The 22,188-nt window shown below is 54.4% G+C and overlaps 1 protein-coding gene across 2 annotated transcripts in view; it reads right to left on the reverse strand.

Annotated features, from left to right (window-relative positions):
• CAPZB (capping actin protein of muscle Z-line subunit beta) overlaps positions 1-22,188 on the reverse strand; it is a 133,219-nt gene that overhangs the window by 37,361 nt on the left and 73,670 nt on the right. For both annotated transcript variants that reach the window (XM_034645396.1, XM_034645393.1), the window contains exon 3: positions 4,419-4,540. In XM_034645396.1, the coding sequence (XP_034501287.1) occupies positions 4,419-4,540 (122 nt within the window). The remainder of the gene's footprint in view (positions 1-4,418; positions 4,541-22,188) is intronic.

The following is a 22,188-nucleotide window of genomic DNA, read 5'->3' on the forward strand; positions in this document are numbered from 1 at the left end:
GAAAAAGGGGATCACCGTCTTCAGAACCCCAATTTTTTGAATTCTGTGCACAAACATCCTTCTTCTAGGGAACCAGTGCCCCCCCGCCCCTGGCACCTACATCAGCAATCACAAGTACGGAACCAGAGTAAGCTGGGCGGCCGCTCCCCAGAGCCACCTCCACACAGAGGTCCCAGCTCTCTCAGCTGCTGGGCCACCAAGGGCGAGCAGGGAAAGAGTCACTGCACGTGGTTCCCAAAAGGGGCTCTAGGCAGCAGTAGCCCTGACTACTCTGAAGCACAAGGAGCCTTTGGAAACACTTCTTTCCAAGCCAATCATTTCACCTCACCATTCTCCTCACTTGGCACAGAGACTTTACGAAAACGGGGTAAGATGCTCCCTTCTGCCCCATGACCAGTAGCCAGCTCTGCGACCACCCTAGACTGGGCACGTGGCACAGGAAAGAGTCATCCAATAAGCCAGGACCCATCTGGCTTAGGGGGCAAGTGTGAGGCTGATACCAGGCAGCCTCACATCCTCGCCGAGGGGCTCTCCCTTCCAGGGCACAGCTAATATATCTGTTCGTATTGTTATAACCCATCTTCCTCATCCCCCAAACTGTGCTGCCTCAGAGAACTTTCCTCCAGGACAGAAATGATATCGGCACGGTCCAAAGTGGCAGCCACTAGCTTCAGGAGGCTACTGAGTACTTGAGATCATGTGGCTAGTGCAACCAGGCAGCTGTATTTTTAATTTTACTTCATTTGAATTAATGCAGACAACCAATTCTGGAACAAAAGTTCCAAGAGAGTCAGTCTTTCCTGTCTTGTTCTCCACCGTTTGCTCAGCACCTAGAACAGAGCCCAGCATTCAACCACACACTCATTTAAGAAAGCGGTTCAGAGGGTAAAGAAATTCCTGCACCTCCCCCAGAAGCTCCCCCACCCCCGCCCCTGGGCCTTCACTCTCGCACACGGATATGGATTCCTGCAGCTCCCACAGCCCTGCCCCTCCCTCCCCTAGGCTGCAAGGGCACACGGGGAAGGAGCCCGTGCTGTCCCCCCCGCCCTCCAGCACTGACCACAGAGCTCCCAGGCACTGAGCGCTGGTGATGGGCCAAAGCCTTATGGCATGGGGTAAGAAAGAAAGACCCAAGGGGATTCTGCTGGTGGTCTTCCAAACCAACAGAGAAGGAGCCACCTTCTGCTTTTTCTGAGGGCTACCTAACCACTTAAAAACAACAACAAAGGCCTCCCAGCAGATCCTGAGACAAAGATTCAGCGGAAGGGTGCCGTCTCCACCACTACTGACTCGTACACTAGACTTGGGGCCTGCTCTTGCCAGAGGCTAGTGGAAGAGACGCCAAGGCCCCCCTCATGAGCCCCCTTTAGGACTTCTCAGCACACCCCAAGGTCTGACCTTTGTTCTTCCAGCTATACAGCCTTCGCCCTCCTGTGGGCCTGGAAGACCCTCTCCAACTGGCTTTCATTTAGGGGAGATCTGATTAGACACAAGAGCCCATCTCTCTTGCAGACCAGGGGCCTGGAATTTTCAAGAAGCCTGTAACTCACATTTCTCCTGCCTCACAGACGACAGCATTTGAAGCCGTTAGTCCTGGAGCCGGGCTAATTGTAGCTGGGGGAAAAATCATAACATTACCCAGAATATTCTTAGTGGAAGGGGCACTCAGAACACATTTAAGAGCTTAAATGGAGGCCATTTGAAAAAAGACAGATGGACAGGAACGGTTAGATTTCAAAAGTCAGGCCTTTCATTTCCCTCAGAGAATGCTTTTTGTTTGAGCTAACAGGTTTCAAACAGTGCTGCTGGCAATGGTCACGCCATAAGGATCTTATTTAAGCAAACGATCAAACACAGTTAGGATGGAAATGTGTGGACAGAATCAGAAGACCTTGAAGTTTTACACTGAGATGGGGAAAAAGGAAAGAACAGTCCTGTGCCCTGACACCGGGCTCCTCTTTGGCTGAGGTCCCCCCAGGCCCCTTGGCGGTTCCCCAGGAATGCGGGAGCCGGCGGGGCAACCTGGAGGGGCTGCGGGCACCAAGTCCTGGGAAGGCCGGCCCGGGCACAGATACTGGGTATGGAAACAATTCCAGTCGTCCACGGGCTGCTGGGGAACAGCTGCCGTACACAGCAAACTGGAGTTTTCAGGTGGAAAGAAGAAATACAATGAGGACCTTGAGTGAGTAAGACTCAGCTCAAGGTTCACCTCTTCCAGGAAACTGCCTCTGAACCCCGTGCCCGGAGGGGCCAGCTGTCCCTCGCTGGCATGTGGCCTGGTCCATCAGACCACTGAGGGCCACCACAGACCTCTCTGCCCACGACTGCACAGTGACTGGCCCTTCCGCGTGGAAGCCAACCTACCCCAGGTGCTCAGCACCTGCATGTCTCCCCCTCATCCTGCCCCCGCTCCTGCAGCCCAGGGCTATCCACAGCCTACTGACCTCTCCACCGCCACCTAACGGACACCTCGGGCTTAAAATGTCCCCAGACCAGCTCCTCCCAGAGTCTTCCTCTAGCTGCTCAGGCCGGAAGCCTTGCAGTCGCCCTCGAACCCCCATCCATGCGTGTGCGCCACTGCTGGCTCTGCTCTCAGAACGGACGTCAAGTCCAACGACTGCTCGCCACCTCGCTCGGGTCTCTGGTCTGCCTGAGACCCAAATCTATTCTTGACCTAACTTCCATTTGAAGCTGGCAAAGGGATACGATTATAAAACATCTGTCCTGGGGCGCCTGGGTGGCACAGCGGTTAAGCGTCTGCCTTCGGCTCAGGGCGTGATCCCGGCGTTATGGGATCGAAGCCCCACATCTGGCTCCTCTGCTATGAGCCTGCTTCTTCCTCTCCCACTCCCCCTGCTTGTGTTCCCTCTCTCGCTGGCTGTCTCTATCTCTGTCGAATAGATGAATAAAATCTTCAAAAAAAACAAACAAAAAACAAACAAACAAAAAAAAACACATCTGTCCGGTCTCTCCGAAAAGTCAGTACTAATGAAATCTTTGTAATTCTCACCAAGCTCGGTGCCCTTCAACACTTGACGTGTTATCAGTTCTTCTAACCCCCGCTGACTCTGTGCCGCGTCCTCAAGGCCCGGCACGATCAGCCCTGCTGCACCCTCTGACCTCACCTCCCACTCCGGCCTTCCTGCCAAGCTTGAGACCGACCATCTCAGCAGCAGCCGGGGACTTGATACCCAAAAGGCTCTTCTCTCAGACCGTGCACGACCCAACTTCCTCATCTTCAAGTCCCATTTCACGTGTTACCACGAACAGAAGTGCCTTCCCTGACTTTCCGTGCCGCCTCTCCTTCCCCTCGTCCTTTTTTATTTTCTTGACTCACTTTTCCCAATCTCTATCGCTTCTGCATTTGCTGGCGACTTGGCTTCCTCACTGGGATTGCAGCTCCCCAGAAGAGGGACCCATGCCCCGCACACAGAGTACATGCTGACAGACGTGACTGCGCATTCTCCTGAAAGAACAAATGCTCTTATTTCCAGATTATACGTGAGGAAACAAAGACCAGAGACAACAAGTAATTTGTCAAAGGCCTCGTTGCTACAGGGGGCCGTGCTGGTTTGGAGCCAACATCGACCGATGTCCCTGCTTCCACCCCTCGGACTCTGCCCCCTTCCCCAGAAGAACACAAAGCTGAAGCCTGAAGACTCAGCGCAGGTTCTGGGGCCTCTAAATAAACCCAGAGCCGGCTGCATTCCTCCCCATTCTCCAAGGCCCTGAGTACAATTCATCACAGAAGCACTGGACAGCTTAGTTAGGGATTCCCGATCTTTTTTAACAGGAAGAACTCCTAGACACCCTTAAAAACCTAGCTCGGACATCACCTCCTTCAGGAAATTTGCCTGGAGTTTCCCCAGCCCCTTCTGTGCTCTCCTCGAATTCCAAGTAAGCTTGGCCCTGGCGGCGTGAATCACAGCACACGGTCACCGGCCATGAGCTGCGTGTCCTGGTCTAGAGCAGAGATCGCTCAGCGCAGGGACTGGCGGCAGCCTCATCATCTACAGCCCTCAGCTCGGCGATGGGAAGAGAAAGGAGAGTTGCGTGTTTGTTGGACAAAGCTTCCTTCAAGCGTCCCTTGCCCACACAGGCCGTCCTTGTGCTCAAGATCCCCATACCGGTCACACCCTATACCTCGCAACCTCTGTGCTGTAACCATGGCCTTCTCCGGTTAACCTGGAGGCTCCGCCAGGACCGGGGCCCTCTGTTGCCAGCTGAGTCCCCAGCGCTGACAGAAGGGACTCCACAAACAGGTACTGGTTGACTGGATGGAAGGACGGATGGAGGAAGGGCACGAGGGAGGGACAGAGGGAGGAAAGACAGAGAGGAGGGCGGGTGGGCTGTCAGACTGCCAGAGCTCAGTGGTCCCGGGCGGCAGTGGCTGCTCCTGGCTCCAGCCGGGCGCTCACCTGTAGGAGTCCCCATCTCTGTTGTAGTCACATAAAAGGTAATCCTTTCCCACCACCTTGTCTCTGGCGATTTTCAGGGGCTGGTCAACAGACGACAGGAGATCTTCACACAGACTGGGGACCTGGCAGAAAGAAAGGAGAAGACAGAACCGGGGGTTAGAACAACACGTCCGACCCAGGTTGGCTAATGGCAACTGGAGCCACATCCCGGTCAGCACACTGAACATCTGGCCCCTGGTACTCTGCCAGAACCATGGGCTTGTTCTTTTCCTTTCCACATGTGTCTGACACCAACTGTGTCCCTCCATAAAGAAAGCTGTTCTTGAATTACAGCGGAGCGTGATTTCCAACACGGCCTTCCTTCCAAATCTGCGTGCAGCTTTAATTACCTGGTCGCCAGGGTGGTCTGGTACACTGAAGTACGTATGTGCTTGGTATCGGTCTCTGGTGGGCAAAGCACGAGCTCAAGTCCCGAGAAGAAGGTAAACATTTGAAATACACAGGAATCCAAAGAACTTGGAGAATAACCCGTCCGTGCTGGAGAACTCCCACAGGCTCCCATGCTGGGTGGAGTTTCCAATACTTTCCAGGCCCCCGGCCAAGCATCACCAGGTTGGCTCACAGAGTCGACCCTACCTGCCGCGAAGGTAGCGTCGCAGCAGCCTCGCACAGCGCTGAGCTGCAGCTGGCTTACCTCAGGAGGACCCACGCACAGCCGTGTCACTGAGGAGGAGGGCGGCCTGGGGCGCCTGGGCCACAGGAGGGCCCGACTCCCAGGGCAAATCCTGCTGGACTGGACACACGGCCCTGCCAGTAACCAGGCTGCTGGCCTCCTCCTCCCAATTCAAACATCCATTTCCACCAAAATACTCCAGGAAGGGATGGCAGCGCTTTCAGAAACAGATTCCTCTGGGCTTGAGTCACTTCCATGCTGTATTTTCAATGTGCTGACTTACTCGTTTCATGGCCCTGGGTTTATGGAGGCCCCACCATATCGTTTACCAGGCCAGTGGCTGCCAACTGCACCAAGAGCCCTTCCAAATGGAAAAGTTAGATCATAAGGCAAAGATACCCACAAGAGCCTCTCAGCGGGGGGCAGACTACTACGGCAGTTCTGTGTTCCTCCCGCAGACCTGGCCCACCTCCACAAAGGTGGGGGCAGGGCGACCGCCACCTCACAGACCACCCGGCCTCTGTGGCTGTCCCCAGGTCCCTCTGCGGAGCCCCAAGGTGCTTCAAAGCAGCTCGTAAGGCCCCAGCTGGCGCCACTGGAGGACGGACACCTTGTCTCGCATAAGCTCTGGCCTCAGTGAGACCATCAGTTCCCTCTCCACGGGCCAATGGAGGTCATCAGCCCCACAAGGGATGTGCTCTAATGGTACACTTACATACCTAATTCTTTACATACTTCCTTATCCCCGGTCCCCCCCCCCCCACACACACCCGGACACAACCTGCGACGGCTACCCGCGTCCCTGTCCCCCAAACACACATACACCCGGACACAACCTGCGACGGCCACCCATGTCCCTGTCCCCCAAACACACACACACACGGCTATTTTTTCTTTTGTTTACAGATTTAATTTTTAAGTAACCTCTACACCACACATGGGGCTTGAACTCAAAACCCTGCATCAAGAGTCACATGCTCCACCAACTGAACCAGCCAGGGACCCCAAAATGGGGTTATTTTCAAAGTTAGTTTTGGTGATGAGAACATCAAACGCCCCCCCATTTCCAAGCATCTGCTGTGCATCACGCACTACGCTAGGCCTTTATTTACTTGTGTGAGAGAGAGCGAGCGAGCATGCATGCGACCGAGTGCACAAGCAGGGGGAGCAGCAGGTAGAGGGAGAAGGCTTCCTGCTGAGCAAGGAGCCCGATGCAAGACTCGATCCCAGGACCCTGGGACCATGACCTGAGCTGAAGGCAGCTGCCTAACGGACTGAGCCACCCAGGTGCCCCTATGCTAGGCCTCTATGTATGGCATACTGTCCACCTGAGAGCTCACACTCATCCTGCGAAGTAGGCATGTATTATGCCCATTTTACAGACTGTAGACAGTTGAGGCCCAGAGTTATTAAGCTGCCCAAGGCCCACACAGAAGCAAGCAGTGGAGACTGAAATCTCCTCTGACGGTAACTTCATAGTGAAGAGGAGGGACAGTGAACACCAAAGGCACACTGCGGTGGCAAATAACCCCCTCCCATTTAAGGTGGCAAATAACCTCCCTGCTTAGCAATCAATGGCCACAGAGCTTGGAAGCAAGTCCTGGCCAAGACAAGGAAGACGTTAGTCGCTTCCACCCAAGGCAGCTGGGATTTGCAAGTAGTCTTGCTTTCCAGCCGTAGGCCCTGGTGAAATGGCCCTGAGCACCTCTCTGCTGGCCTATCGCACAAGCCCTCTCCTGAAGCATCACCATTTGTTCTGCTGGGCTGCTGCCTTAGCTTACCAATTGGGCCCTGACTTCTGCCTAGAATCCCGTTCCAACTGGCTGGGGCCCTGGCACTATTGGCCGAATTCATCCTGGATGGTGGCAGAGGCTATGCAAACAGGCTCTGAGTGTGCCTTCCTGTCCTTATGACCTCGGGCAAGTCCTTTTTACTTCTCTATGAGAAGACTTGACTTCCTTATCTGTCAAGTGGGGAGAACAAAACCAACTCATTGTGATTTGGGGAATCACTGACACCATTCATCTGGTGTCCAGTCCAGCGCCCAGCAAGGGGGGATACAAGCACGGCAGTAATGGACACAGACACGCACCCCCCGCCCCCCGTACTCAGCATCACCTGCTGTCTTCGAGTCTTCGACAGCAACGTCAGTCTGGGCCCCCCCGAGCTCACCACACCGCTCCAGACACTGGCTAAAAACGGGCCTTTCAGAATCCGGTTCTTCTGAACCCCGGTTCTGCCTGGGGCCAGTGGTCTCCCCTTCCCCACCCGTTGGGGGAAAGCTTGCCAGATAACGGGATGTGGAATAAAACAGGCCGGCTGCGCCGCTGTCCGAAAGGTTAATCCACGGATCACAAGTATTTCAATAATTTCCTCCTGGCACTTATACTGACTGAAAGGAGTTCTAAAATTTCTTTGTCGTCTCTCCCCCACCTTCCCTAGAATGTGGATCCTGCATGGGCGGGAACTTGGCTCTCGAAGTGGTGCCAGCCGCACAGGGAGGGCTCTGCGTATGCGCACGGGGCCAAGGCATTTTACAACGTGGAGCCCCCCAGACACCAGCAGATGCGAGTTCATAAACCAGTGTGCAGCAAGGGTCTGTATCAGAAGAGCTGGTCGCCAGGAACTGAGCTGTGATGGACACCGGTGACCAACTTCACTTGTGGTTCCAACCAGATATTCTCAAATATGAATCACGATGTGGTGGAGAAGCCCGAAGACAAAGAGAACTGGCGTTTTAATTAAAATCTTGCGTTCTCGTGACCCCGAGCAGCACAGCAACGGTGGCGAGATGGGGAACTAAGAGACTGGGTTCTAGCCTCTGCACTGGCGGCTCATGGGTCAAACGCGATGGGAGAGCCACGCTGGAGACCCGCTGCTGCTGGTCTGTGTCACGACCACCACTGCTCTGGTGAAAATACTTCAGGTAGAGAAAGACTATAATCAGAATGACATAAAATTCTTCATAGAGTTAAACTTATTCATCCTTTATCTGGAGAATGCCACTTGGGGGGCAGGATGTTAAGATGCCCTTAATTTTACGAAATGACAGGTTTACTTGGTTTTTGTTTTAAAAGTCAGCACACCAACGACTTACTCTTCTTGTTTTTCTTTCTCCACCCCCTCACCCCACCTTAAAAAAAAAAAAAGTTTCAAAAAACATGGCAGGTCTAGAAAATGGGATCCAGCCCTCCCCGCCTGTCCAAGTAGACCAGGGTAACTTTCAAGGTCAGTGGAAGAACCGGGAGAGACCCCACTCCTCCCACTCCGGAACTCAGGCTCTTTGAAGCACCGAGCTACGGCGATGGTGCGAAGGGTAGATCAGCAGTACCAGCTGTCCTCCAGAGCCGCCCCCACAGCCTGCCCAGCCTCCCTTTCCTACTCCAGCCACGAAACTTCTCGCTCCCATGAGGTCTGGGCACAGCTGACTTCCACTCCACCGATGCCCAGTTTGGGGCAAGAGCAGCAGGCCTCAGGAAAGCACCCGCATGAGCTTCTCTGAGCGGTGATATTACCTGAGCTCCCACATCCAGCCACCCCTGAAGATCTGCGACTGGGCTTTAAAGTCCACGGCCAGGTACTAACCAACCCCAGAAGCACAAACATCTGACATGTCACCACAAAATTACGGCAGCGTGCAGAAAACCACAGAGAACTCCTGAAGGCGCAGCGAGGACGTGTCCTTCTGTGAAAAGCATCTGGGACGTGACACGGCTGGCCGGTTCTTCACCCAAGCAAGTACAGTTTTCACCTTTTGCGTAAACTTCCAAGTTGGACCATATTTTTACATTCCATTCCCTTCCATCAGTCCTGCCTTTTTGATCGAAGACAAAGTGCTCTGGAAGAATCATCTTACTGTCACCACGGGGACTGGGAAGTGTGGATGACATGGTGTGCCCACAGATTCGTACCAGAGCAGCTACCCAAGGGTGCATTAGTCACGATCTGGCGCGCCATCCACCAATCGTACTTCCACGCCATCCCACCCCCCACTTCTGCCTGCAGCCTCCCAGCACCACCCCGTCCCATTCGCGGCCCTCTGCACGCGCAAGTTAGCACATGTGTTCTTTTGCCTAAAAATACCCTCCCTTATAGGTTTGCTGGAGAAAATACAGGCTCGGGCAGTTAATTTTTAATTTCAGATACACAATGAATCTCAAATACGCGGGATATGTTTTTATTTGCTAAACCTGGCAACCCATCCCCATTCTCTTCTCAAATCCTATGACCTTTCAGAACCCAGCCCAAACTCCGACTTTACCAAGATGCCAAATTCTTAGGAATTCCTGTAGTAACACTGATGTCAACTGAATCCCGAATGTTTTCGGGATGGCTGTTCTAATCCTGCCATCAGCTATCACTTTCCTCCTTCCTTGCCACTTAACATTCTTTGAGTCTGAGTGCCGCCTCTGAGCCCAGAGAGGCAGAGCCCAGTTCCCTAGACCCAGCCCAGGGACACGCGGGGTGGGGGTGGGGGGGCCTCTGGCACGTCTGCTGACTGGAGGTCCTACTATAAATTCAGAATAAAGGCAGTTTCTGTCGTCAATTAGTTCTCGGCACTGTCCAGACACTCAACCCCCAAGGCTACCCCCACTCAGTCCTGTCAAGTGCTTAGAACAGTGGAAGAAATCACATTAAGTCTCAAGGATCATGAATTTGCAGAGCAATTTAGATGAAAGGACAGGTCCAAACAAAGCCGAGAGTTCACTCTGGGGTGCGTGTGTCATCAGCTCCACGGCCTCTGAGCGAGAACACGTGGTTGGTGCTGACACCCGAGGGCCGGATGGTTTCTGTCCAAACTACCCATCTGAACCGCTTAACAGCCTTTGTGAGGAATGTTCAGATAACACCGAAGGTGTCAGATCAGTCCAGGCTGTTGGGGGGACTTGGAACAGTAAGCGACACTGCCCTGGCCAGAGTGCCGTCCCGGTGGGGAGGGGTTTAGGGCTCCACCGATTCATTTCCATTGCCCCAAACTCCTCTGAGGCCATAGCCCAGGGAGCAGGAAGCACCCTGCCCTCTACACCTGAGGTGCTGACACTGTCACCTGGCTCCCCGGTGCCTGGGGGGCGGCGGGGGGGGGCAGGTGGCACTGGAGGAGGGTGGAAGGGGAATGAAGTAAACTGCGACAGGGAGGGAAAATCCCCCGGAGGGATGGCCTAAGCCCCAGCCACAGGTGATCCTTTAACAATGATGAGGACAAGGACCAGCAGGGTGTCACAGGCCACACATGCCAGGCACCGTACTACAACCTCTCCTCCCATCACCTCCTTTAATCTTCAAAACGCCCCTCGATGTAGAACAGTTAGAGAACCCTTATTTTCAAGGAGGGCAAGCTGGGGCCTCGGAAAGAACGTGCCCCAAGTCACATCACTACTTGCCAGCGGTCTGAGGACACGTGAGATTCAGAACCGCTCGGTTAAGAAAAAATTACATCCACCCTTGCTCTTGCCCCAAACTGAAGGCTTTTTCTACCATCTAACCCAACAGAGGATCACATGAAAAGAGATACAAATCAGAAGTTTCCGGCCACAAGTGAGGTTCGTGTCTGTGCCGCCATGTGGTTCTACTTTGCCTCTTCCCCGTCTCCATTAGTTATTAATGTTGAAAACAATTGTTCAACCAGAAAAAGAAACTTGAGATGAACCCTTAAAAAAGCACAAAAGCCAGACCAGTTCAACTCCATGGATAATCCGATCCACGGCACCCCGTCCTTAAGAAGTACACCCTTGTATCTCGGTTTCTAAAAAAAAAAATGGCCAAAGGAACACATTCCATCTTTTGATCTGCCCGCTGGCTGCGAGCCTGCCACCAGAGAGATAAGAATCGAAAACAGACCCTGTTCGCTGGGTCGCAAGCTCAGATGAGTAATGTTGCTGAAATCATGGCTGGGCAGAGGCCTGGCCGGCCCCACTCCCCCTCCCCGCAGCCAAGTGTCACAATGCCGGAGCTCCCTGCGGCCAGCAGAGGTCTCTGCTTACAGTTGGGTTTGTTCCCTTTATTTTTTCTAAGGCTACAAACCTTCCCCCTTTCTCCCTAATAAAAATAAACCAACACAAAAACGAAATAGAAGACCAAAGAGGGTGTTTGTAGTGACACACATGTTGGTATCAGGAACAATCTACGGAGTGGCATTCTGGAAAACACCAACCTTGAAATCAAACACAAGTTCAAATCCTTGGTTTGCCACTTCCTGGCTGAGTGTACCCTTCCTTAACCTCAGAAATGTGGGCTACAGTAACCATCTCAAAGAGAAATTCACTCTGCTCAGTACACACTGAGTACCCACGCTAGGGATGTGCCAGGTGCCAAGGACACAGTGGCGGGCAAGACAGGCACACACAGCCTGCTCTCCCAAATCAAGCTCCAGCCACTGGACACTGACAAGGCACAAGGAGCCACCCTGGTGGCAAGGGTGGGCCTGTGAGAATTCGGTGGTCTAGGGGGTGGCACAGCGATGACACAGGAAAGAGGGGGGCGCCATAATGGGAACAAGAGCCAGCACAGAGGCTCTGCGGCACCCCCTCTCCCCCAGGACAGGGAGCTGGCAGTGGGGAGGGACTGTGCTGTGGGGCTCCCTGACCACACGGAGCCCTCTAACCACACCTGGACCTCAGCAAGGATCCTGCGCCCATCGCCCAGCACCAAGCATGGCGAGAAACAGGCACTTCGCACCTGCTGGACCAAAGGCTACTCGGTCCTCCACCCCCAAACCCCACCCCCCACACACAGACGGGGGTGCTGTTCCTCCCTCCCATTTCAGATTCCAGCCCTCTTCCAGTTAAACTATCTTGACTCTAAGAATGATGTTCTTCAAATGAAAGTACAGACTGTCTCCTTCATTAGGTGTCTGTAAATGGTTAAAATGTATGATTAATAAGAATATCATCAGAAGTACACGTAAGGTACGAAGCAACTTCCCTATCTCGGACACCTTATGATACGATGAACCGTCTGCACCTCAGACGCAAGGGGCTGGTACAGCAGACTAAGTACCGGCTCACAACAGGCACACGACTGGTCGCTGGGGCACAGGCCTCAGGGTCTAAACGAAGCTGGCCAACAGGGCAAACGCTAGGAACTCATTTTTGATCAACAAATATTTTATTCTACTTAGAAACAAATTTTTCACATGCCATTAACAACAAAGAACTTTCTCAAGAAACAAGTCTGTCCTGGCTTTCTTTTCTTAGGCAGGTGCCCCAAACCACCCCAGAGACAAATAATAAAGGCGAACTTCCTGGGCTGGGTTTCAGCCATTCATACTTCAAGACTCCAAAGCTTTGCCTTCTAGAAGCTCACTGCCTGGAATAAGAGGCCAGAACAGTTTTCTAAAGGAAGGGTCGGGAAGGGGCAGAACAAAGGGGAGGCAAATTGAAAGGAAAAATTAAAATCGCTTTCTGTGAGTCAACCACAGGCGCACACACAAGGCTCCTGTTGTCCACATGTAATCTTACGCTTCCCCGAAGGGGATGGACCCGGCACTTGGAGCCTAATTAAATTAACCGTTCCCTGGCCAGGGGCATGACTCCTCCGCTGGTGGAGGGAAGTCGAGAACTCAGGGTCCTTCTAACCTGCCTGCTCCTCTTAATTAAGGCCTTGTCCCTTAGGAGCAGAGCACAATACACAAACACGTTCACGAAGCCAGAGGCCGAAAAGTCACCAGATAGAAGGAAGTCACTGCAGCCTCAGTGCGGAGAGGTGCCTGCAGCCTGGGCAGGAGCCCGGGGCCCCAACGTCCTGCACAGTCCATCCTGACCCAGGCTGCTCTCTCCCGGGAACCAAATGACCCGTCTCTTCCATGCAGCCCCAAAGCCTCGAGAGGAAGCAGTTCCCCAGCCTATGCTCCTCCGGGCCACAAGGCCTTGGCTGTGGGCCTCGCGCATTCGGGACAGGGTCTCTCTCCTCAGGACAGGGGTGGGGCCTAACGCTGGCAGGGCTCCCGGTGCTGCCGACAGGGTCCCTCAGGCAGAGTTCTGATCTTCGGAAGTCCGAGGCAGACCCTGTGGCAAGCAGGCTCCCAAAATGTCCTCCCGTGGCTCTCCTGGAGATGGGACCAGGGGCTGGCTGGCTGGGGGCGAGGGTGAGCGCGCCCGAGAGTGACGGCGGTGACCTGGGATGGCGCTGCAGCCCCACAACCGCCGGCCCCCCGTAAGATGGAGACTCGAGTTCTCAGCCCTAGGTGAGCAGACGACCACCCTGCGGACACCATGGGGCTGGCGCCGGCCCGCAACACAAAGGCAAGCGTGGACAGAGAGCTGTGGCCCTCTTGCTGGACATCCTATGGTCTTGCCTCCCCAGGCTTCGTTGCTACGGGATTCCTGCATTGGCTGCATTCTTGTAACTCACTTTAGATCTTTTGGGAAAAAGACCCGGTGAAAATTCCATGAAACCACCCGTTTAGGACACGATCTTGTCACAAAGGCTCTGTGATTTCAGGGATGGGACAGGGGACCTCCAGCCTCATTTCCGTCTCTATAGGCTGGGACCCTGGTGGTGGCAGATGTTCTCTAAAGCGCTTCTGGCGCACGAGGCGCTCTTCTGAGCCTACTGCATGCGCTCTCCCTTTACCATCGTGGCAGCCCCGCAGGCCGTAACGGCCTTACTGTGACCCCAGCCGAGTCCTGTTAACAGAGCAAGATCCTGAGGCACAGGGGTGAAGCAGCTGGGCTGAGGCGCCGGTGAGGACGGGCAGAGCCTGAGCCCTCGGCCACGCAGCCCACGCCACCTCTAGCACGCGGCCTGGCAAGCAAACGCAGAGCGGAAAGATCTCCGCTGGAAGAATCACCAGCTGGATGGCGGCAGAGAGAAGTGCCTGGCAAAAGTGGGTCCTGCATGATCGGGTCCCCGCGAACCTCCCTCCTCACAGCCGTCTGAGAGTAAAGCGGCAAGGTCTCACGGTGGCAGGTGAAGGAAGGATCAGCCCGCTTCCTCATCACTGTGCATTCAGGTCTGGGCTGGGCCTCGGGCTTTAGAAAACGCATGTCTAAAGCCTGCACGTTCAAGCCTTTCTGAAAGCTGTGAATGGGCCAGCACAGAAATCCACGAAATGAGACTGTGGTAGGGAAATCTGACAAAGGGCACATGCCACCTGAATGAGAAGCGAGGTGCCGGATGAGCGACGCCGGTGAAACGCAGAAAGGTGCTTTCCTGCTGATCCGGGAGGGTTCGCCATGGCAGAGGGGACAAGGTGCTGGAGATTCACCCGGGTGTCCTGGCCGAGGGACAGATTTCCAGAGCGGGTGCGGGCAGGCGAACCAAAGCCATCCCACTGCCACCTGCCAAGGCCCCGGTGCAGTTCACCGGGGGGATCCTTTACAGCCACCCCGGGAGGCCAATGACCCCGTGAGGCAGCTGCAGAGGCTCAGAGCCACGCAGCCACTGAGTCATAGGCCAGAGTTCCGGCTCTTTCCGCCACGTATTCTCCCCAAACTCTCAAGACCACAAACTTCTAAACAACCCTAACAGTCCACCAAAATTCCAGCCATGCGCCTGGTTCCTTTCAAGTTGAATTGTTCATGCTGCTTGTGTGTGTGTCTGAGCGGGGCTGGAGGCCAGCACTGATGTGCCACGTTACGGGAGGCACACGCAAAACAAGTCAGGGCCTTTTTTCCCTTCTCTTAGCATAAAACCATCTTGGCTGGCTGACCACAACGTTTCCCACTGGATTCCTTCCATTGGATGGATGTCTCATCAGGTTTTGTTTTAATGTCACTGAGTCATCCACAGAAAATGACTATGCACGGACCAAAAAAATTAAAAAAAAATCTGTAATTCTTTCTACTGGGGAGAAGTCAGCTCCACTTATGCCCCCTTCATTGGCTGGGTCTTCAGGGTCAGGAAGTCCTCTCCACTTTGGCCCATAAGTAAAAACGCACCTAACTGTACAAGGGGTTAGATACCGTTCCCACCCTCCAGGAGCTCCAAGTCAAGGAGGAGAGAGAGGGGCACACACAACGTACCCACGTACTATGTGCTGTGGGGAGGGGGTACTGGATGCTATGGAAACGAAGAGGGGGTCTGCCCAGAGCCCCCCAGGAGGACAGCAGGAGCAGGGGAGTCCAGGCAAGATATGTGAGGAGCGAACATCGAGCCGAGTTAGAGAGAGTGAAGTGCGGGCGTGGTACAAAGTTACAGCGGAGCCTGTGGGACTGAGGTGTAGACGGGGCGCCCGCCTGGTCACAGGAGCACGGCGGGGGGCACGGATAGCTGCCAACTCTGAATATGCTAAAAACCACTGAAACACGCACTTTCAAAGGGTGAGTTTTACAGTACGTGGATTCTACCTCCACAAAGCTGTTGCTTAAAAAACAACAGTGAATCAAGAAAGCATTTCCCAGGTAGAGAGCACAGGTACATCCAGGGAACTCCAAGTTCAACGCAAATGCAAAAATACCCATTTGGGTTTTCAGCCGAGAATGTAAGTTTGGGTTCGTAAGCAGTGACTCTGGGCATCGGGATCCGCGGCGGTGTTACCTTCCACTTCACGTTCGGTAGCTACCAGAGCTTTCCCACATCAGAATAAATTAACAGAGCACACTGGAGGGGCGCACTGTCAGCCTGGGGCTATAGTGAACAGGGACAGATCACGCGATGGTGCTGTTTCCTCATCTCTGCAATGGACCTCCACCCATCCCTAAGGTGCGACTCTCCGCGGTGTAAAAGCTCTCAGAGCCCCGATCCCGGGGGGAGGGGAGGGGGGGGGGGGGGGGGGGGGGGGGGGGCGCTGCTGGTGCAGGGAGGGGCTCAGGGTGACAGGCGAAGAAGGCCCACCCACCACTCTCTGTTTTGTTAGTTTTGTGTAAGATTTAGCCTGAAAGAGGGCTCCACCGATTTAAGAAATGTCTGAAAGCCACTAGACTAGATGACCAACAAGGTTCGTTGGAGCCTTAGGATCCCGCGAAGTCTCTCAGTTCAAGACAGTCCATGTACTTCTCTGGCGCTCCGGAAGTGGCTCGGTGCGCTCATCAGAAGTTTGGGACGTTCTTCCTAGAACTAAACACAACATCTACTGAGCGAGGCACTGTGGGCGATCCAAGAGTGGCTAAGAGCTGCGCCCGCCCCGAGGGGCCCGGCCTCAGGACCCAGACACAGCCCAAGGGAGAAGGAACAGGCCCCTGACTGCATGGGCTTTGCCCATCAATTCCATGCTCCAATTCCAGGTCCTTGAGGAGTTTCTCTATTTGTACACAGAACTTACATCACCCCCTCTCTGCTCTCGTCCAGGAGTGATCTCCCACCTGCCGAGCCTCCCACCCCAATTCTACTCACTAAAGGGAAGCCCAGGCTTTCCTACTGCCCACGACATGTATCTTCACCAACTTTGGTGTCCCCTTCATTCACCAGAGACTTGGTCACCGGCAGTTAGCACACCACTGGCTCTTTAAGGGACTGGTGATGGACACATGTCAGAACCCCCAGGCCCCTGAAGGACTCGCGGGCTGCTCCATGTCCCGGCCCAGGCTCCAGACCTACTTCAAATGTCAGGGAAAGCAGGCTGGGCACTGCTCTCAAGTGCTCTGAATCTGCTCCCCGAACCCGATGTGTGCTCCAGGGTGACCCAGGCACTGCTCACCCAGGGCCGGTGCCCGCCAAGCTGTGCACGCCTTCCTCACGGCTCTTAGGAAGGGACCGCCTTCGGACTCCCCAGGGCCTGGGGAAGCAGACTCTCTGTCCAGCTCACTTTTCTGTCTCGTGTTTCTCATCCACCAGAAGGCAGGACCTAACCTAGAGATATGCTCTTCAGACCTCCTAAGTGAACGCTCTCAAACGTTACCTATAACACTGCTCCCTGGGGTCCACCAGCAACAGGATGCCACACGATTCCCCAAATGCAGAAGCCAGACAGACCCTCCCCACTTCGGGCAAGGTAAGGCCAAGGAAGGCGTCTTTGTGTATTTCTGATGAATTATGCCTCTCAGCTCCAGGGGAGGAGAACCCTGTACCTTCTTCACCTTGGGACAGCCCAGCCTCCTGCAGCTGGACCTGATCCTGACCTAAGTCAGAGTCTTCCAGAACGACTTCCCTGATCTTGGAGTACTGCTGCCTACCGACCAGAACCACGGGAGGACTAAGCTCTTTTATTCATTTTGCCCAGAAGGAAAACAAAGCGATAAGTCTATTCCCTCACGTGTCCAGAAGCACAAAAGCTTGGACGCCTGAACACCCACTGCCCCCTCCCAGGGCTGTGGCAGATGCACACGGCAAGGCTAACAGAAGTGACCACAAAGCACCTGCCCGAATGACCCCGAAGAGACCTGAACTTCCCGTTCACAGGCAGAACAGAAACCAGAGGAAAAAAACTTCCCCCAAACAAAAATGGGGGCTTGCAAGAAGACTTGCTGAGTGGCAAACTTTTTGGAAAGACGGAGTTTTAAACACAAACACAAAAGGACAGAGATCTGAGGCAAAGGAGCCGGGCACACAGCTGGGCGGCCCTTAATTAGGGAAAGATTTGCAAAGCCTGTGGAGCACTGGCCGATTTTCCCCGGGTCTCCGGAATGGAAAAACCAACGGGGTGACCAACAAGTTCGCATTCTGCTTGACACTCTCAGAGTGTGAAACCCCGGTCTGGTCCCCGGCCACCTTTTCAGCAGTTCTGGGGATCCGTGCCTTAGAGCAACAGAGGACGATGCCCTGGTCTGGGAGGAGGCAGGCTGGACCTGCTCCTTCCTAAGGGCACTTCCCACAGCACGCAGGAAAGCTCTTCTGTCAAGGTGTTTTAAGGCAGAAACAGAATTCCAGGGAAAACTAGTAAGACCCTCATACCTAGGGACTGCATTTGTTCGCACGTCTACGGCACCTTCATAAGCATTTCTCATGGACTTAAATATGCCGCACGTGGACAGAGGATCTGTAATAAAATAGAAAGATGACATCCCCCAGCTCCATCGGGGGGCGGGGACATCTGCCTATTTGACTCCCAAGCGGCGAAGGAGGAGGTGGTGGTTTTCCCCACACAACCAACACCCCACGTCTCAACTCTCCTTCCTGGGACATCGTGATGACAATGCAGCACTGCGGCACAGCCTTCTTAAACAGGTGCTTTAGCTCTACTTTGGAGGACACCCTGTACCCCCCGGAAGTTACGAGAAGTTCCTAAATCTAAGAAAGGTAACAAGGATCAGAAACAAAGGCAGAGCCTCTGCGCCCCCTTTCTCTGCCAAAACCTAAGAGCTTAAGAGCTCAGGCAAACCAGGAAGCTGGAGCCTATTCCGGGTTCCTCCGGGAGCAGCACTTGTTACCAGCCGGAGCTGTGAGGGAGACACCAGGTGACAGAGCGCCTGAAAGATCTGATTTGGAAAGCCTGAGGTCCCTGTGAGATCAGACAAGACAAAGGCGGGTGGTACTGAACTGTTCGGGGCTCTTCCAAAGGCAGGCAGGCAGGCTCGAGGAGCAATTTTGGGAAGAGGCACGTTTCCTAGCTCTAATCTTAAAATCGCAAATAATCAATCGCTGTCTCTTCCGTTACGCAGCTAGAAAGTCTGAGTGGCAGCTAACAGCTGATCATCACCTGCTTTTGGGCAAGGGGCTCGTGAGGCTTGAGCCATTGGCCAGGGCTTACCAGGCATCAACTCACAGGTCCTAATCAGAGGAGAAACACATGCTCCTACTCTTTGTCCAGCTAGCTCCCTTCCTATCACTCTGTCTCAGGCTTCGCCTACTCCAAGGAGCTTTCCCTGAAACCCACCACAAGGGTGGGCTTGGTGCCCCTCACGCCGCTTCCACAGCTCTGTGCTCCTCTCCACTGGAATCCTTGTATGACGTCCATCTAGATATCTGGCTCCCGCATGACGGGGGGCTCGTCAGACACTACCTTACTCACCACTCTGACCCAGTGCGTGAGCGTAGGCTCTAGCTCTAGCACTCATGGGGGCCTGAGCGCGCCTTCCCTGGGTGTCCATTTGTGCCAACACTGGGGATACGAAGCTCAACAGAGCAGGCAAGATCCCTGCCATCAGAGAGCTTAGTGGGCAGTGAGAGTCACATAATTAATCCAGCCGAGAGTAGAGTGGGGTACCACGGCTGCGGTGACCAAGGGACAGGGTGGGGGAGTGAGGCCCGAGCAGAGGTCTGCAAGATCAGCAGAGCTGGTGTGGAGAAGTGTTCCCAGAAAAGGCGACAGCATGTACAAAGATTCAACAACACAGGGCACAGGACCTTTGGGAAACCCTAGCAGATCAGCAGGTCAGCAGCACTGACCCCATGGGGCTGAGCCTCCTGAGTTACGTTTCAGCTTCTCAAGGCCTCTCTGCCCTCTTTCCTCTCCCTCCTCAGACTACACGGCTTGGAAGGTAGAGACGGAGAGCCCTCCCTCTCGGAGTCTGGGACGGTGGGGGGTGGGGGGTTACTGGCGGGCTCATCAACGATGCGGCCAGGCACCATGTGCACCATGGGGATGCAGACGAGCACCAGGACATTCCACAGGTGCTTTGGAGCCAGAGGGCCCCTCGGCGCCAACGGTGCAGAATCCGGAGGCAGCTCTTTCGCCAGGCCCCGCTGAGTGAGGCAGCCTGGAGGTGGGACTCCCCGGCAGGCAGAGTTCAAAGTGGGAAGGCGAATGGAACAAGGCGTGAAAATGCTGGGGAAGGGGCAGTGAGCGACTTTCCAGCACCCGACGACCATCCCTTACTCCCTCCTTACATTCGGCATGGTCAGGACGAGGGGGAAATCCTTGTAGGAAGAATAATCATTTCCAGCCTGGGGCAAATCTCCTAAAGGGTTTCGTTCTGAACCCAGACTGTTATTTTAGCTTCCAGTCAGTAGTAATTAAGTGTGCCTACACATTCCAGAAAGAGGAGAGAGAGAGATTAACGATAATTAAATCTCTTCTGTATTTGGCCCCGAATCTCTCCTCGAGTGGCCTGCTGTCAGATACTTATTCCAAAGCCTCCATCTGACACAACTCCTACCAGCACCATCTGTAACATCAATTCTGGTCCTGGCATGAAGGTTTCAATTACACACGAGGTAACAGGCCCCCCAGGACCCGAGAGTCTGGAGTTTTACAAGCGCTGTCCTTCCCTGTTCTCCAGAATCTGGTCGGTGATCCTTTGCAGAGGGGAGGGCACAGGGACAGCCCCTTCACGAGGCCTCTCAAAGGCAGGTTCTGTGCCTGTTGTGATTGACAGGGTCTCTAATGAGCCTTAATTGTGAGCGCAACAGGCCCAGGAAGGCAGCAACAGATGTGGCAATGCGGCAACTGCAAACCGCCTGACTAATGAATAAAAAGTGTCCTGCCTGATGAGGGCCAGTGACCCAAAAAAGGAGGGTGGAATCATTCTTCACCCCTGCACCTTTTCTAGAGCCCTGACTCCTTAATGCAAGTAACAGGAAGCCTATGGGGGGCTAGAAGGCACCCGTTCCCACCCTCCTAACAGAAAGCGACCGGGCAGTGGTGCTATTTGGTGACGGCATGCAGACCTGGGGTCACGTGATCACCACCACGGCTGCCTCCACCAGCATTTCATCTCTAACAATGGAAGGCTAGAAGACGCCCTCCTTTCAATGTGGGAAGGGGAAAGTTCCACTCTGCGAAGACTGAATAACTTCTCTTCTCGCGGGTGCTAATTACTGTGACGATACCTGCACTCAGAGCCCACCATGGGCTGGGGACCTGCAGCAACAAGGAAGTAGCTATTCCTGGAGAAGTGGCGAGCACACACAGCATGGCGGGAGGAAGCCGGGCATCTGAGTCCGGGGGACCTGGGGTTGATCCCGACCTTGCTACTTAGTAATGAGCTGTGAGGCTCTGACCAACTTATGAGGCCTTTCTGTTTCCTCATCTGTAAGATGTGGTATGCGCTTTAAAGAAACTGAATATGTGAAGGGTCAAGAAAAGTCTCTGGCAGTTGACAGTTATCAGCTAAAAACCAGGCCACCAGCAGAGTTTTCATTCATTTCCAGAACTCCCTGCAGACAGCCACTTACTCGAAGTCAGGTACCATGCTAGAAGCTTCACACACACCATCTCTAGTTTTCAAGGGCAGTGACATCAGGCCCACCCCCAAGGTGAAGCAGCCATGGCTCAGAAGTCACCCAGCTCAGACATGGTGAAGACGAGAGCCTGGCTCGGCTGGGCCTTCCAGTTTCCAGGTGCTCACCCCTATCAGGCTCCCAGTGTCAGACTCACAGGTCCCTAAAACTTCCCAGCCAAGAATTTCACAGGCGCTCCATCTCCAAGCATACTAAAACAGGCTTCTGTACCTTACACAGAAAGGGTATATGGGGAGGGGGGAGATCATTAAATAATCGGCCTGTGTCCAAGGAAATGTACAAAATAAACGGGCACTGTGCTGCAAGCCCAGCCCAAACATCACACCGTGGCTGGCGGCCCCTCACAGGCATATTTCTGCATCGGGGCAGGAACAGGCAGTAGCAGGTGAGGTGCTAAAGTAACCTCCCCACCAAGAGAAACAGACTCGGGAGAGGCTGAAGGGGGAGAGCCATGAACGGGGAGGCCCACTGCTGGGTAACTGCAGAGGAGCCACAGACATGGACTTGGGGGCTGGTTCTCGAGCTGGGGAGGGGGTGCCTGAGGCTCATGCTGGCAGTGTGGACAGGGGGGAGATTAGAGATGGGGGTTCAGGCCGGGACAAGAGAGCAGCAATCCTGATGGGATGGAAGGAGGTGGAGGCACAGAGAGCAGGAAACTGGACCACGGAGGGGGGTGTGGGGGGTGCTTGAGGGTCCCAGGTGGTCCATCCTGTGTGGCACCTGTGGATGGCTGAAGCAAAGGCGACGAGCTCGAGTGAGCGGGGAGGCTGTGGAATCTGCCGCCCAGTCCTTGGACAGATCACACTCCCCCCCCGCCCCAAATCCCACCATGCAGCCACTTTGTTTAGCCTCCCCACCAGGGCTTCCAAAGAAGAAATGAATTCAGGGAGCTGAAGCAAGGAGCAGAGTGTCCACCAAAGCCCCCAGGGCGAGGTGCGGGGAAGACTCACACGGGCCAGCAGCCCCCCTCTGCCAGGACGCTATGGGAGGCAGGACACTACATCATCCCACTCTGCGGAATGACAGCTATCCTTCCTGGCCACGACACTGGTCTCTGACCGCCTCTGCTGGCCCTGGGATCGAGGGCAATGGCATCTCCCT

This window comes from Ailuropoda melanoleuca, chromosome 2 (assembly GCF_002007445.2).
Source record: "Ailuropoda melanoleuca isolate Jingjing chromosome 2, ASM200744v2, whole genome shotgun sequence".
Classification (NCBI taxonomy): domain Eukaryota; kingdom Metazoa; phylum Chordata; class Mammalia; order Carnivora; family Ursidae; genus Ailuropoda; species Ailuropoda melanoleuca.